The sequence below is a fragment of the Saccostrea cucullata genome, unplaced genomic scaffold, assembly GCF_032062105.1.
Source record: "Saccostrea cucullata isolate Sc308-1 unplaced genomic scaffold, CSIRO_AGI_Scuc_v1 ctg3940, whole genome shotgun sequence".
In the NCBI taxonomy this organism is placed as follows: domain Eukaryota; kingdom Metazoa; phylum Mollusca; class Bivalvia; order Ostreida; family Ostreidae; genus Saccostrea; species Saccostrea cuccullata.
Window position 1 is genome coordinate 18,300 of NW_026931964.1, and position 17,856 is coordinate 36,155.

The window sequence follows — 17,856 nt, forward strand, 5'->3', positions numbered from 1 at the left end:
TGTAGACATCTCTTTTTATCACAGTATTCGTGATTCCTGTTATACTGCACATATCAAGTACTGTCAATGGTAGCACTGTCAAGTATTCTGATGTTTACACACTAATTTTTTGCGCATTATCTAGACATTTCTTTATCACAATATTCGTGATTGCTGTTATACTGCACACATCAAGTACTGTCAAGGGTAACTCTGTCAAGTATTCTGATGTTTACACACTTCATTTTTGTTTACACACCTTATGACATCATTTGAATGAGGGAATCCATCTAACTGCTGCACAAAATTCTTTTTCACTGGTAATCTCACAACAAAATTGAAAGGACGACGATGTTTTTAGTTCTTGTACTGACTTTCATGTCTGTACCACAAGTCAAGACGGCTTCCTTGTTAACCAGTACTAACGATCAGAACGCCACTGCTCTGATAAACGAAGGAAATGACGCAAAGGATATCGATATCCTCCGTCAGCTCGTCAATCAAGAGACACTAATACGGGTATCCGTTGTCAATGACGTCAGGACAGCTCTGGATGACGTCAATTCTGTGAAGAAAAACATGGAAATATTACAAAGAAAGGTTGATTCTCTGACTGAGGAGCAGAAAAGAGTAAACAGTAATTGCCAGGAAAAGATTCAGGACCTTGAAAAGAGGTTTTCTAAAAAAATCGCCGAAATTTACGAAGGTGCATTCTCTCTCTGTCTCTCTTCTTATTGTTCCACCTTTCACGGTAGCCTAGTGGTAGAGCGTTCGCTTCGTGATCGGGAGGCCCGGGTTCGATTCTCGATCGCGGCGCCGCGTCATACCTAAGACGTAAACAAAGGTAGTGACTGTTCCTTCGCCAAGCGCTCGGCACTAGAAGTGAAAGTCACGGGTCTTTCGGATATGACCTTAAAAACGTAGGTCCCGTGTCACGGTAGGCGTTGGCACGATAAAGAACCCTCACTGCTCAATGGCCCTGAGTGCCGAGTATAGGTCTAAATTTGAAGCCCTTCACCGGCATTGGTGACGTCTCCATATGAGTGAAAAATTCTCAAGAGGGACGTGAAACAATATACAATCAATCAATCTTATTGTTCCACGTTTTCTTCTTTTCATAATCATAATGTTTATGACGTTTTTTGTCATACAGATGTCAAACTCAAACAGGATTGTAAGGACCACTATACAGAGGGAAAAACACAGTCCGGTGTCTATGAAATTCATCCGTTTGAAAACCAGACCCAAGTCAGCGTGTATTGTGACATGGAAACCGAGGGCAGTGGGTGGACAGTAAGAGCTCTTTCGATATCTTTCTTTTTATTACCTTTGTCTATTTTAATTTTATTTGAAATTACATTAAATTTTGTACATATAACATGCGGGCTAATCAGTAGATAAAATACATATATTTTAAGAAACCCACAATACCGTAAATGAAGCATTTATTTCTTTTTTTAACCCAAAGGCAATTCAGAGACGTGTGGGCGGATCTGTGAGATTCAACAAATCGTGGGCGGAGTACAAGACTGGGTTCGGGAATCCTAACGACTCCTACTGGATTGGTAAGTACTTGTGTTAATCTCTCATTCTACAATAGCATGATGAATTCAGGGTATGTACCATGAAAATATAATTTTTCAAATACAATTTGATAACACGATCACTATGAGTGTAGTAAAAATAACACAAATCTGATGTTATTTTTTCTTAAATCGTAGAGTTAAAAATAACATTGGTTTAAGGTATGGGGAAACTACAAATTTTAATTAATGTCTGCCATTCTTGAAATCCTAATTTATTTTCATTTTAAACGTATGTTATACTCCAAAAATTTAAATCATTTCTAACAATACATATTACGTACATGTATTGTAGGAAACGACGTTATTCAGCAGTTGACAAAGGGAAGAAACTCATCTCTCTACGTCTCCATCACATTAAGAAATGGCACAACTCTGTATGAACTCTATCAACAGTTTGCTATTAGTGATGAATCAGGCAAATACAAACTTTTCCTTGGCGGGCCAGCTACCGGGACATTAGGTTAGTAATTGATAAATGATATGAGAGAGAGAGAGAGAGAGAGAGAGAGAGAGAGAGAGAGAGAGAGAGAGAGAGAGAGAGAGAGAGAGAGAGAGAGAGAGAGAGAGAGAGAGAGAGAGTGAGTGAGAAAGAGAGAGAGAGAGTATTAGCGTTTAAAAGAAAAGTTGGGGTTTTTGTATTTAAAGTTCATGCAACATTTTACATAGTAAATAAAAATAATGATTTGTTAAAGGACTTTATTCGGTAATAACCAATATGTACCCCCCAAATCAAAATTTGATGGAGATATATTAAGTTCTTAGACATGGGAGTATATGCTGACTTCAAAGCACTGGATATTTTTATAAGTAATGACGCCATATGTACGTAATGTCGTCACAAACATTACGTAAAATTCAGTTTTTTATGAATTTTACAGAAAAATGTACATATTTCGTCGATATTTTGAGTAAAAATCACCGAGTGCATGTGTGTTCAGGATCAATATTTTGATATAATGTGTAGAATGATAATATCAATGAAATATTTCAATATTCACTGGGTGAAAAAAGTGGTTTCCCATCATGGGAAACTTTATGGAAACCACATGGAAACCTCAAGTTTACATCATGTTTCCCAGTGGTTTCCGTAGCGGATGCTAGGTTATTCCACCAAGTTTCCGTGACACGGAAACCCCCTACGCTCCGATTCCATAAGGTATCCCGTACCACGGAAACCTCTGTAAACCTGAAGTTTCCCGAACATCCATGTAGTTTCCCGTGATGGGAAACCTGAAGATTCCACTGGTTTCCAGAATCAGGAAACTTGATGGAATCGGAGCGTAGGGGGTTTCCGTGGAATGGAAACTTGGTGGAATCTTTAGGTTTCCTTTTACGGGAAACTACATGGAAGCTCGGGAAACCTCACGATTCCTAAAGTTTCCTTGACTCAGGAAACCATATGGAATCAGAGCGTAGTGGTTTCCGTGGAATGGAAACTTGATGGAATCTTTAGGTTTCCTTATACGGGAAACTACATGGAAGCTCGGGAAACCTCATGATTCCTAAAGTTTCCTCGACTCAGGAAACCATATGGAATGAGCGTAGTGGTTTCCGTGGAATGGAAACTTGATGGAATCTTAAGGTTTTCTTTTATGGGAAACTACATGGAAGCTCGTGAAACCTTATGATTCCTGAAGTTTCCTTGACTCAGGAAACTATGTGGAACTTGTGTAGCACTTTCTGTGTGGCGGAAACTTGGTGGAATTATCTGGAGTCCCATTCCTGGTGGAAATTACTGGGAAACTTCAAGATCCCCTAACTTTTCTAAAGGAAGCAATGTGAAATAATGCGTATTCTTTTAAAAATCTATCAAAAAAATTTATTACATGTAAAAGAAAAAAGCATTTCCATTTTATATGTTTAATAATTCATTTGATGTACAAAAACTGTAATTGAATTTTTCAATGATATCAAAATATTAAATAAATTCATATATCTTAGATAAACAATGGAACAGTCTTTCACATTTAAGTCCATTCATAAGGGTCATTAAGTACTTCTTTCAACATCAGTTTCCTGGTTTTCTTCACATCACCTATGATCTGCAATATTCATACAAAATTATTATATGATGTCAGAATTATAATGCTTGAAAATAACTTAGAAATCTGAAAGAATTCAGTCAATGTCCTTTAATATACCAATATCAATAATTACTTTCCATGATCATGATACATATGATTTCAGCATTTAATGTATCTCTTTAATATTTAATGCTTTATGATAAGTGAAAAAAAAATAATATAAATAATGTTTTCAGCCTTATTATGTCATTGAGAATATATTACTACATGTATCTCATACTAAGAACCCTGCTTTAAGGGTCCTCCACACACCCACAGCTTATGTTCTCATATTATTGAGCATTACTTTTAACAATCATATCAACCTTTAAAAACTGTCCAGGGATTAAAGTGTAATTTATACTGATTTTTTAAAATAATTATTTCACAAGTTTCAACAAATTTTTCCAAAGGCGTTTTCATACCTAGCACAGAAAGTTTTGTCTTACCCTTTCGTATATTTTTCAGCTCACAGAATAACCATAAAAACTTAATTTTATCGATCAACACATTTTTTACAGAAATTTATTTTATTTATAAAAAGTATATAAATCTCATTTTCTCTGAAATACATCAAGAGAAAAATCAACAAGGACTCCTTTTGTAGAGAGGAAACATTAATGAATTAGATTACATCAAAAAATTGAACTAAAATTAAATACACTGATGTAAAAAAACATTTTCAAAATCTCTGGTATAAAAGTTCCTTTTTGGAGTTATCTTTCCTGTTGCTCGGGACTCAAAAACTTTGGCAAGTCTCCGCTTACATCACCATACTATATTTAGTAATATAATGGCCACTTAACTGGACAGAAATAGAAGAGGAAAACTAGAAACGCACTCTATTTTATCAATATTTATAAAAACACAATGAGATAATGTATTATTGAAACGTACAAATTAGTGTGCCGAAATTTCAACATGTTCAACTATCAAAATCAGACTGGGTTGATTAGCCTGAAAGTGTAAATAACCTATACGTTTCTCATCATACCCACCGGTACCTGTTGTCTAGGAATTATTATCTTTATTAACATAATCCAAGACGTCTGTTGTTCTTTTATTAAAAAAAATTACCGCAATCCTTTTCATCGGTCACTTCGTGATCATGCCATGTGTTCATTGTTTACAAACGGTGGTAGGACAATTCGTTCATGTATTTTCTCAATAAAACCGGAAGTAAAAATGTTTTTTCTCTATATATGTCACGGGTCACATGGTGTGGAGGACCCTTAAGTTTGATTAGTTTGAGAGAAAACATACCCTTTATAATAACAAAAATATTAGGGAGAGATTTTTTTTATATTTTGATATTCGACCTAGAAATTGGTTTAAGATCATTGCAGACTCTCCACCCCATTGCAAAAAAGCTAGATTACACCAGGGGAGAAATATACTCTGGACTACGATTTTAAATAAAGATATACAGTAGATTTTGATACTGACCTTTGGCCTAGAAAATTAGTCCAAGGTCACTCTTCATCCTCTATCCACAGGCTCTCTGTAGTTTAAGTTTGAGAAATATGCACAGAACAAGTGATATCAGATGGAGTGATGGGTAGACACACTGTCTTAGGGCATCCACAGAACAGGACCTAAAAATAATGCAATATATATGTATTACAGTATATATACACATGTACTTGTATGTTTATGATTTATCATATGCTGCATTGGACACATATGATTTTCTCATGGTTTAAGTATACATGTATCTTATGAGTAATTTTATACCGGTATTGCATGTACGCTCAGTTTATTTGAGAAATAAAGAACAAGTTTATAAACTTCAATGGGAGAGATACCACAAATGTATATATAAACAAGTAATTTAATTTTTTTTTTACATATATTGACCAACATTATTTACATCCATTCATCATGTTCATGAATTGGCTGATCAAAATTCAGTCAGTTTTAGATCTATATGATATACCATAAAGGACTTTGATAATTCACATTTACAAAAGTTATTCCCCTTCGCAGGGTCGATCTGGGGTCAATCGGCTTAAGACACTGTTTTCCCTCTTTGTATCAACTTTGAGGGACAATATCTTAGAAATAAAATCTGTATGAACATATTCATTATGATTTTCATGTTGCCCCCATACTCTGGCAATACAGATACAGATTGTAATTGTCCAATATTTTTGAAGATTGAAAATATTAACAAGTAACTTACAAAGGACAAAGTGGGGAAAACTCTTAGGAATGTGAAATTCGTCTATTGGTGATGACAATTCCTGTTCTAATGTCACTGACAAATTAAGAAACATTAAAAATTTAAGCCCTATTGTCATACATGCATGCTGTTTTTTCATCCAGATAACCTTTTAGTATCATAAAATTTACCAAAATTTAATACTTCAAATAATTTCATTGAATATCTATAAAATAAAGGAAACTCTAAAAACTTAGTGACTTGCAGAAATTATTCCTTGAAGAGAAAAAAAATCTATCATATTTCATATAAATATGTGCATAATGAGCCTTTTTTATTCATTTAGAACATATGATATCTGCCTCATTTCCCCAAGAAATTTTCAAAGACAATGGACTACAGACAGTATCTGTAAGCAGAAATCATTTGCTGTTTACTTACATTGGAAAAAATTATGAAAATAATTTATTTCCTATTTTTTTAATTTTAAATAATGCTAGAAATAATTTAATCTATTAAAAATAATCTAACTGACTGTAAAATAACATTTTTCATAATCTTAATCTATGGGCAGATCACTCTAACTTCATAAAAACTACCTGATATTAAAGTAGAACTCTTTAGTGTGCAGTTTTTAGAGCTTCCTTTAAGTAATCAAAATTCTGACCAGCAAGAAATCAGTTACTAAGCATTTCTTTTTTTCATTCAAATTTTTGGAGAGATCTCAGAGTTTTTTCCTGTTCAATTCAGATCCAAGACGACAAAGTTTTATTGAAGTGTATGTATTAGAGAACTGATTGTATGTCAATCATAGCAATACACACATAACATGGAGGGGGCAAATTGTTTCAGCCCTAGCTTTTACATAAAACTTCTTGCAGCTCACAGCTGATATACCACAGTTCAATATTTAAATAAAATTTAGAATTTTTTTTTTCAGGCAATTGTCATATACATACTAATCATGAATGAATTACCACTTACCAAATGACCACATCCTGAATCATCATACATTTTCTATGATTTTATCTCACTGGTCTTCTTTTAAAGTCACACAATTTTCTTCTCTCTGAAATGATAAATTATGTCCAGGTACTATTGCATTCTAATTTAAACTAATAAATTATGTAATAGCATTAGCAACAACCAGGATGGAAGAAAAAAATAACCAGAAGTCTCTGTCGAGACTGTAGCTCTACTGGTTTGTACTTATCAAAAACTGATGCACAGAATTATGTATCTTAGTAGTCTACTTGTGTGCCAAGTTATATTGAAATCAGACTAAAATTTAAGGAGGAGTAGTGTTTGCAGACAGACGGACGGATGCCGGACGCATTACTATTGCATAAGCTCTTCTGGTCTCTGACCAGTAGAGCTAAAAACAAGATGCGCTTGTGAAACACAGCAACAAATTCGAAAATGCAGTTTTTTTTAGCATACAGGTCTCAGTCAAGATCACATAATCATTGTCCTTGTTGCCATTTGAAAGCACTTCATTAGTGGAGTATGCATACTAAATATGAAGCCACTATCTCGTATAGTTCTAAAGTTATGGTGAAGGTTTAAGTTGACAACAGACACTCAGACAGACACACAGATATACAGTTATGGCAAAAGTTTGAACATTATATCTCGGTATACACACAGCCACTTCGAGGTATCAAGGGTAAAATTCACAGCACAATGGGATTGCATTTTGACTTCGAGGGATCAAGGGTTTCGAAAGATCAGGAGTTCGAGAAATCAAGAGCAAATCTGCTTAGTTATATAGTGGAAAAAATCGGGACTGGAGACTCACTTCAAGCGATCAAGAACTTCCGAGAAATCAAAGTTCAAGCCATCAAGAGTTACCTGTATATACAGATATCAGAAGCATGTTATTATTTGCAATTTTGACCTAATGACAGCTAAATCTGTTCAGTAAGACAATACCGTGTACATGTACGAGGGGTTATCAAAAAGTTCGTGGACTAGCGTCATAAAATTAAAACCGCTCTAGGTACATCAATGAATTTTAATATATCTAGTTAGCATCATCTTTTCTATCTTAAGAAAAAACCATAAATCATGAATTTTATTCATTAAAAAATTAGCAATGATTTTGTAAGCAATGGTATGTCCAGGCGGCGCAACCTCGAACACGACGCTTTTGCGACCTATGTGTAATTGAGAAAAACTGTTTTGATATGCCCATTTGACATCCAAAATTCCCGTTAATTGAGGTATGTGTCGGGACACAATTGTTTCATAAAACATGAAATGTTCACTTTATTCTGGAGGTTCTATAAAATTTTATCGTAAATTTTCACGGAATGTCCAAACAAATGATGCCTTGAAAATGGCGTCAAAAGGGGGGAGTGGTTTTCGTTTCCAACATTCTGTCAAGTTTTGCCCCTGAAAAAACTGATATAGACCTAAAGTATGATAAAACTGGCTACAGAGAAATAATATGCATCCAGAGTACTTGTTATTTAATATCAAAATAGATTCAGAGAGAAAAGGGATACACAATTAATGTCAATTTGCAGTCATGGTGTGAAAAATCAATCACGTCAAAAAATGACGTTGATCATGTGTTGTGAGATATTGAACTCCCAAAAGCAAAATATGCCGGCACAATCAAGCGCCGATCTCTCCCAATGTATTAATCCATTTGGAATATTATATTCATTGAAGGCCACTGTTCATGACATTGTAAAGTCATATAAACAAGGCGGTTGAAGTCCTTACTCAGTTCCAGAGAATCTCATCAAAAAGGTATGTGAGGTACAAGGAGCGGACATTGTAAAAACAATGACGATATTTGACGTCATGAAAATAAACGACAACAGCGCCGGGTGATCGTATAATGTCGTTTTTATCTTATAATAATTTGGCAAGTAATGGACCTATCAGGCTAAAATTTTCAACATTTCTTTATTTTTTGTTGTTTTATGTTCCATATAAATTTTGAAAGCACAGACTACATAGTACTAATTTTATAGCTTCAGTCCACGAACTTTTTGATAACCCCTCGTATGTAAGTAGTTTTATTGTGCATGATTATTTACTTATTTTCTTGATCTTCTCAGCTTGAAGTGTTCTGTATTTTATTACCAAGTTTGTAATAAACATAATGAAACATACCCTTTTCCACATCACATCCTGTATCAGACCTTCGACCAATATCAGCCCTAGGGCCTCTGTCCCTCTGGCTGATATTGGTGTCTCGGGCTAGGATGTGATATGGAAAAGAGTATGTATTATTCGCTATACATTGACCTACTCAAGTCCATATTAATGTGAAAAAACTGATAATTCAAGCTGATGATTCATTTGCATTTCTTGACATACTATCAATATTAATTCTCTATTAGGCTTTTCTTTTTTTACATCTTCATCTCAACAGGTTAGACATTACCAAAAAAAAAAATCTTTTGAGCAGTAAAATATTTCAATAAACAATAAAACAAACCTAATCTCTTCAGAAAAGTGGACAGGCTTTCAGCAACATTCACTTTTTTATGTATATTTTTCCTCCATATCATCGTCATGCATATATAATTAAGGGTTATGCTACAGTATTGACTACAAAGTCTACAACCTATTCCAACTGTTCTGATGAGGATATCCTTCATGAATAATCGGATAAGCTGAGATTGAAGACACTTTTTGTAAAAATATCGATGCTTTTATCAAAGTTCTGAACCAAAAATATTTAACTTATACCTTGCCATAAGTCGTAAGTTCCAAAACACAAGAGTTGGCTATCCAAAAAGTCAGAAAACACATGTATTCAAACCGGATGTTCTACAGTCTGAATTTAACTACGAAACCATGCTCGGTGTAACTATTATCATCCGGATAATTTGAGCGGGGTTAAAAATATTTTTTTTTAATTCCGAAAAGTATTCATTTATAGTATAGAGAGAGAACATACATATGGAGCATACGTTTTAATAAACATGATAAAAGGCGAAACGTTGCCATTTTACAACATACAGCATGCACATGCACGGTGCCTTTGGGGCCTCCATAATCTAAGTTATGCTATATCACTCTCTCTCTCTCTCTCTCTCTCTCTCTCTCTCTCTCTCTCTCTCTCTCTCTCTCTCTCTCTCTCTCTCTCTCTTTCTCGCTGCAATATATACACTTAACGATTTAAAACTTAGGTATCCAACTTTTCAAAATGGCGTCAGAACAAAAGTTGCCTCCGATAGTGAAGATTTGTTGTTGCCAAATATTACAACTATTTACCGTAAAAAGTTAACAAAAATATACGTACACTAATCCTTCATCGTTGGCCATTGCATTTATCACAGTTTTAAAGACACTGGGTGGTGAAACCATCTTAACTTTTCACATTTACCAGCTGCTTTGTTACAACGCGAAATGTAATAACAACGCGAAATGTAATAAACCTGGATTATTACATTTTGCGTTATTTAAGAAATAAGGTATCATTTTTTGAGTTTTATTGAGATGTAAAACGGGTTGGTCACGTGATCAAATCCCATAAAGCCCGAAGGGCTTTATGGAAGATTTGATCATGTGCCAACCCGTTTTACATCTCAATAAAACTAAAAAAATGATACCTTATTACTTATATTTACATTTGTGACTTATTCATACTTTATATTTGCCTGATTGTTACTTTTAACGTGTGAAATGCGTTAATTTTTCAAACCCAACGGCATGTATGTAATCCACTAAACGCGCGTCGACCCTTTATGACGTCACAGAGAAATTACGTCGAACGTTTATCCAAACGCACATCTATGACCTCTTGACCCCATACCTGTATTTACACAGTTATAAAATCGCTTGCCTTCAGTAGTGTTATATAAAGGAAAACATTTGCAAATGTAAATATTACATTTTGCGTCGAGATCAACGCAAAATGTAATAATGTGAAATATAATAACACGATTTTTAGATTATTACATTTAGCGTTATTACATTTTGCGTCGAGATCAACGCAAAATGTAATAATGTGCTTTTTCGTTGTTACATTTTGCGTTATTTTATTTTTGCACTGAAGACAACGCAAAATGTTATAAAACAATATGTAATAAAACAAAATACAATTTTTTTATTGCGTTTAACAAAAAAGATCATAAAATTGATTCAAATATATATATAACCAACATGGGAAAAACGCTGTACAAAATATTTAGAACTAAAACAATGAGAACAACGCTAGGGCTGTTACGGACATAAATACATCAAAATGTATTGTTTTTCTGACTCTGACTTTAGTAATATTGAATACACTGTGCTAAATTATACAGCTTTAATTTAACTTAATTGGCATATTTTTGATACTCTTATTAAATTTCTAACCAATAACACAATTTATTTAATTACCAAAGAATTGACCATAAGTTCATTATTAGCTCTTGATATGCATGTTTGGCATGTGTACATTGGTTAACAAAGAAGTGTATGTGTGTGTCAAGCGAGGAAGGGCAGGGATAGGGTGGAGTGTTTACTTAGCATATTTATCATTGTATTACTATGGACATGCAGAAACATTGGATAGAGAGAGAGAGAGGGGTGGGGGGTTGCTTGTCTGCAATGCAGGTGATTTGCATAGATCAGTATGGTATCACAATTGTCAATAAACCCTTCAGATATATATTTACACCTGCCAGTACAAATAAATAGGTTTTCTCTTAGATTCATTGCATTTTCTATTTAAAAAAAGCAAAAGTACACTGCTACTCACGCGCGTTTCTAATTTGCAAAACTTATAATTTGAATATATTAATTAAACTGATTTTAAACACATGTAGCTTATTATTTCAATATATTATGAAATTCATTAATTGTAGGAAATTGCATGTATCTGTTTTTTCCTTTTGTTTAATTTCCTCTTCACCGGCTACTACTCTATTAATAATTGTACTCAATCTGGCTGACCAAAGAGTGTGTTATTACATTTTGCGTTCTTGCTGTTTGCTTAATCACGACGCAAAATGTAACAACGCAAAATGTAATAATCCAAAAATCATGTTATTACATTGTGCGTTATTACATATTGCGTTGATCTCGACGCAAATTGTAATAAGCGAAATGAAATAATCCTCAAAAATGTCTTGTTACATTTTGCGTTATTACATTCTGCGTTGATTTCGACGCAAAATGTAATAACGCAAAATGTAATAATCCATGTTTATTACATTTGGCGTTGTTATTACATTTCGCGTTGTTACACTGCTTACACCTTCTTCTTCATCCTTCTCGATCCTCCAAAAATGGCGCCTCGGGAAATTGACCAATGAAATAAAGCGCATACATACAGAGCGACGCAGGATGGGAAATATAAACTGTTTACATTCACTATGATTAAATGTGATTATGAAATCTTATATTATAATTTAATTAAGTTTTCCCCTTTCATGGAATAAAAAGAGGGGCTCCTAAATATTTTTGCCGATATGATGTGTAGGCCTAGTATCTTCAGAAAAATTGTAAAATATATATCCTTAGAATTTAATCATATTGATTTGGAAAAAAAAGCGGTTAAATACATGAGGCAAGAGCAGAAAAAAAATGTTTCTTGCTTGACACCTCAACTTATTTGGGATATAGGTTTCGGGGCTTGGTTGTTGGTAGTGGCCGTCCTTGCTGAAAGTACCCCCCCCCCCCCCCCCCCCCCCCCCCCCCCCCCCCCCCCCCCCCCCCCCCCCCCCCCCCCCCTTCTTTTAACTGTTACATGTATGATTATGAATTTATGTCACACCGAAAGCTGTTACATTTTTAAAAGCACATTTTTTTTTAATTGTGAACTTTCCACAGGAATCCTAAAAGGCATGAAAATGAGCTACAATTATAATATGATTATCAAGAACATTTTTTTTTATTTCAATAGTGATGATTGAAAAGTTCGGTGATTAATAATTCATTGCTAATAAATTGTTGTGTTTTTTTTTTTTTTGGGGGGGGATTAAATTACTAACTGAACTCCCTCCTTTTCGGGGTTTAATTAGATTTTGAGCCTGCTATCAATAGTAGTAGTATTTATTGCAGCCCGGAGGACCGGGCTGCTCTATACATATAAGTTTAACTGTTGGTGTATGGGGATTGAGGTGGGAGAAATTATTCAGAATTAAACGTTTTCTAAACATTAAAAAGATTGTTAATTAGAATGTTCTTTCCCTTTATAAATTAAGAAATACATGTAATATATTAACTTCCATAAAGTGAATCTGTAAAAATATATATGTTTTTCATATTTAATATACAAAGTTGCTAATCATTTACAATAAAAAAACGACAGGTCCCCTTTTTTAGAACATCGAATTTTACTTACCGCATAAAAACGTACTCTACACAGTTCGTGTTTTATATTTATAGTGAAATACATTTTTGAATATAGGAAATGCATGTGTCTGGTTTCAATTTATATTTTATGCAGCATATATTTACTTGAGGAATTAATAAAGTTTGAAAGGATATTGTTTTTGTTCGATTTTTATCCGTCTATAAGTTTTCAAAATATTCTCGACTATCGTCTCCATCATCTAGACGCATGCCTTTTTCACACATTTCGAAGAGGTTTGATGATCAAGACGACTCATTTCCATCATTTTTACTTTATTTATTTCCCGGGCGACAATTGATGGTTACATCAATGTTTTCTTGTTTATTATAGTGACATGTGTTACCCGGCCCTTCGGAAATGACCTTGAGGCCATATTTGAGTTTTGTAGCTTTTTCTTCCCCGTTTCCTTCGAAAATGAATCGTCAAAAACACTATTATCAAGCTGCTCACTTGATTCAAATAGAATTGCATTAGGCCTGAAGATCGAGTCTATTAGTCATGCATTTTTTTTTTAAAAGAGTAGCATGTCGGCGAATAAAAATAAAGTAGTGTACAACATAGATAAAGAAATGTTTGTTGAAGTATTGACAAACTTCATACCTTTATAGAATGAAATCAACAAAAACTGCACAAAAATACAATCGTGACAATTATACAATGAATTAATTATATACAATTAATTCTTTTAATAGATTGCCTTAGCATGCACTACTTTAAAAGCCATTGTTCTTAAGGAAAACAAAATCATGCAAAATATTATAGACTTTTCTTTATCTAGAGCAATGGCCTTTGGAGAAAAAAAAATGGCTGAAAATTTTAAAGTTTGTTAAATATAATGTATGTACATTTAGGACCCTACATTGTATTTTCATGCGAAAAGTGCAGGCGTTTACTACACGGGGATCTGCGTACATATTTAAACAAAAAAGGAAAGAAAAAAACGTTTTATGTGATGAATTATATTATAAACATTTATCTAATAAATGTCTTTGTAGTACGTTAGATTACAAATCTCACACAAAAACCCATCAACAATATTAAATACAGTTTTGATTTCACATTGATCTATTAACGTCATTCTGATTTAATATAATTATACACGACGAGAATTAAGATCTATTCAATACCTATAGAAAATTATTTAATTTCTAAAGAGGATAGTTTAATTTTAAATCAGTAATGAAAATTGAAATAAAAATTCTAAATAGTTTGTTCTTTCATTGAACTTCTTAAATGTAGGTTATTTTATAAATATGTTCTCTTGTATAACTTTATTTATTGAATATACAATTTTTTAAATGATAAAAGAAACACGAATCATCATCTTAATTTAAAAGAATTTTCGGTCGGAGACTGTGTGTGTACATGCTCGACAACAGCCCATTGTTCCCTTTAGGTACAAAACCGTCTCAATTCACATAGAATATACAAAAAATACACAGTGACAGGTGTCTTCGCGGCACGTGTCTCCACCTGAAATGGCACGTGGGGACAGGTGTCCCTAATTACACAGGCCAACCATAGTGACTTTTTCAAAAGCGGTTTTTTTTTTTGGGGGGGGGGGGCTTCTCAAGGAAAAAATGAAAAGGAACCCACCCACCCCCAATAATAAAAATAATAATTTAATAGATTAAAAAAAAAAACAATATTCACTATTAATAGTAAAATACTAGTATGATAATATTCAACCCCAGCCAATTCGATGAATGATTCTTATCTGACCAGTTTATATTAATATATTAATTCATATATTAAAACAAAATCTTTATCACTTTCTAAACTTGTATTTAAAAACTTGAAACACTAAAAATATAATTTGACAAACCAACTGAAGTATTTTTTTCCTGACGGATTACCCCGGTATAGAAGAAATGCCAACCTCTGGTATCTAACACAAATGCCTGGTAAGGTACCTTGATGTCTTATGAATACATGTAATTATGTAAAAATAATTCTTCAATGTCAATTGCAAAATATTGGGAAAAAAATTAATTATTTTATTGAGGAACGTCTCACCTGTCCTTAATCAGTAATCGTAACTTGACATATTTCTTTATTTACTTTTTAATCCATCTTTTTAGTAAACATTGCCTGTAAATAATTTCATTAAATGTACCCTTCCTTAGCTCTTCCATTTTTTCAAAGGAACACTCATCATAGACAGCTTCAAGAAAGTGGGATCGGAAATGATTGATTTCTACGTAACTGCATGCACTTACTTTTTTCTATTCCACTTCACGCATTCTATACGAGTTTACCAAAACTTATGTGATAAATCAAATTCAAAATTAAATTAAATAAAATTCAGTTAAATAAAATTAAATTAAAATTGAATTGCGTTCACGGTGCTGAAATATTAAATTAATCACACAGAAATACACATCTAGTTATTTTAACTGTTTGAAGCTAATTATTTTGATACAGCATGTAAACACTTTTGAAATATTTCTATAATTGGTAAAAATATGGTAACATAATTAAATATTTAACTTTTTGTAAAATAAAACGTAGGTGGGTTAGTATTGAGATATACTTTCAAAGTTTCCCTGCCTGGGAAACATGGGGAAAACTACACATTGGTGGCTTCCATGTCGGGAACCTGTATGGAAACCACTGAGGCATGTTTACATGGTTTCCTATTTTGGGAAACTTACGGGAAACCACAGGTTGGTTGTTTCCATATCGGGAATCTACAGGGAAACCACCGGGGCATGTTTCCATGGTTTCCTATCTTGGGAAACTTACGGGAAACCACAGGTTGATTGTTTCCATGTCGGGAATCTATGTGGAAACCACCGGGGTATGTTTTCATGGTTTCCTATCTTGGGAAACTTACGGGAAACCACAGGTTGATTGTTTCCATGTCGGGAATCTATGTGGAAACCACTATGTGGTTTCCATAAAATGGAAACTATATGGAAACTACTGATGTCACGATTCCCATATGTTTCCATCGGGTTTCCAAATTTGGGAAACCTGGCTTTTCATCCTGTGATTGTTCCTGAACATACTTGCGATCTATAAATTTTAATACTAAAATTGTTGAAATATTGTCCATTTTGTTCTCTTTCTGAAAAAGGATATAAAATCGGACTAGTTTGTGACGTTATAAAAACAGAAATTTTGAATAGACTATAATATTTTCTGTTAATTTATATTTCTCATACAATTTATTTAATTCAGCACATTTCAGGAAGCTTTCAAAATTTGACTTTTGTGGGGGCAAATATATGCAATATACCGCATATAGTTCTTTTGGTTTCATTTTTTTTAAAATTAATTATCGGCAATTTATCTATATTTTTTTAAAAATAACGATCTAATTTTCTTATCATTTTTTTCGAGATTCCTTTTTATTTATTTATTAAAAGTCCAATGTGGTGTAGTTATACCAAATAAACATCAAAGCATAGATAAAAGATATGTAGATATATCGTGCAGCAAAAAAAAAGGATATAACATATCAGACAAGATATTTTTACATTGGTCGTTTGTATTCGTTGAATTTGAATAAGTTAGTAAACCTGTCTTGTTTTTTTCAGACCGATATAGTCAATTTAAAAAAAAAGAATCACAACGAAAAGAAAAGAGAGATTACAACAGGTTTATTGATATAATCCAGGTGTTACCTTTACTTCTACAGGAGACGCTATGTTAGACACTGGGAAGTCTACGAGAGATCTGTCTGGAATGTTCTTCTCCACTCCAGACAGGGATAATGACGGAGCTATGGGTCCGAACTGTGCCGCAGCTAATGAAGGAGGCTGGTGGTTTAACTACTGCCACCTCGCCTACCTTAACGGTCCCTGGGCCCCGGCAATGTGGGCCGCTCCATGGTATCCTATAGTAGAGTACGGATCCTCAGTAAGGGAGACCAGGATGTTAATTAAACTTCACTAGGTAAACCAGTCTGTAATTTTCTAATTAAACACATTCATTATGTATTTCCTGATCGTTTTATATTTTAAAACAGCGGGTTTCGGCATAATAAATATGAACTTAATTGTTGATCTTTCTTTTCTAGTTTATCTTTTTTCTTTATTTTTGTCTACAGATGCAGATTATACAGGAGGAAAGAAAGATAACAATGCAAAAGAATTCCGTTCTCAATAATACAACAATGGATAGTTTAATAGTACAATTATACAATTTTTATGTGTGATTAAAAAAGCTTACTTCTATGAAATATAGATTTTATATTTAAAATCATTTTACATAGTACACTAAGATGATTTTGCTCATAGAGTGTTATTAACTTTTCTTACAAAAAGTATATTACGATATTAGTAGTTACGTCATTTTGTCAATAAATGACCTTTTTTCATTAAAAATGTCAATAATCTTTTTTCTGTATATCAAACAAAGTTAATAGTTCTGCTTGGATCGATTGACAAAAACATATTTGTGTTAAAATTCCATTCTAGTTTAAATTTATGATATAATTTGGCATTTTGTGATTTGTTATCTTTTTGATGGTCCAAGTTATCGTAAGCACAGAAATTGAGAAGTATGTATTTGAAATAAAAAAAAAACTTTTTTATTTACAAATGCGCCGATAGAGAGAAAAAGTAAAAAAAAAAAAAAAACTAGAGCCGAGCTCGTTGCAAAGCAACAAGTAGGTCTTCCGTTGGAGCTACGGACAGGAAGTACAGACCTTGGGTCAAGGTCACTGCACTTTCTAATGTCAACAACCTTTCTTCCAGGCATGATCCTCCAATAAATTTTAATTATAAAGTTATACTTAAGGTAAGTCACTCCTCA

General features: G+C 33.4%; 1 protein-coding gene and 1 long non-coding RNA gene across 3 annotated transcripts; one reads left to right on the forward strand and one right to left on the reverse strand.

Moving 5' to 3' along the window:
- The first annotated feature begins 310 nt into the window (after positions 1-310).
- On the forward strand, positions 311-17,177 carry LOC134234121 (fibroleukin-like). The gene is made up of 6 exons (XM_062716181.1): positions 311-685; positions 1,133-1,272; positions 1,448-1,544; positions 1,858-2,025; positions 16,739-16,995; positions 17,150-17,177. The coding sequence occupies exons 1-5, from the start codon at positions 331-333 to the stop codon at positions 16,993-16,995; spliced, it is 1,017 nt and encodes a 338-aa protein (XP_062572165.1). The 5' UTR covers positions 311-330; the 3' UTR covers positions 17,150-17,177.
- LOC134234120 (uncharacterized) lies at positions 5,077-9,623 on the reverse strand. Of its 2 annotated transcripts, none has more exons than XR_009985120.1 (4): positions 9,498-9,623; positions 6,774-6,858; positions 5,811-5,885; positions 5,077-5,223 (listed from the first exon to the last, which is right to left on the reverse strand). It is a non-coding gene; the product is annotated as an uncharacterized LOC134234120 (long non-coding RNA). The 2 variants fall into 2 exon arrangements; XR_009985121.1 differs by lacking the exon at positions 9,498-9,623 and adding an exon at positions 9,244-9,329.
- Positions 17,178-17,856: the final 679 nt, after the last annotated feature.

Coding starts and splice junctions, on each gene's coding strand:
- LOC134234121 (XM_062716181.1), top strand. CDS start 331: ATGTTTTTAGTTCTTGTACTGACTTTCATGTCTGTACCACAAGTCAAG. Junction 686..1,132: donor AATCGCCGAAATTTACGAAG/GTGCATTCTCTC, acceptor TTTGTCATACAG/ATGTCAAACTCAAACAGGAT. Junction 1,545..1,857: donor TAACGACTCCTACTGGATTG/GTAAGTACTTGT, acceptor CATGTATTGTAG/GAAACGACGTTATTCAGCAG.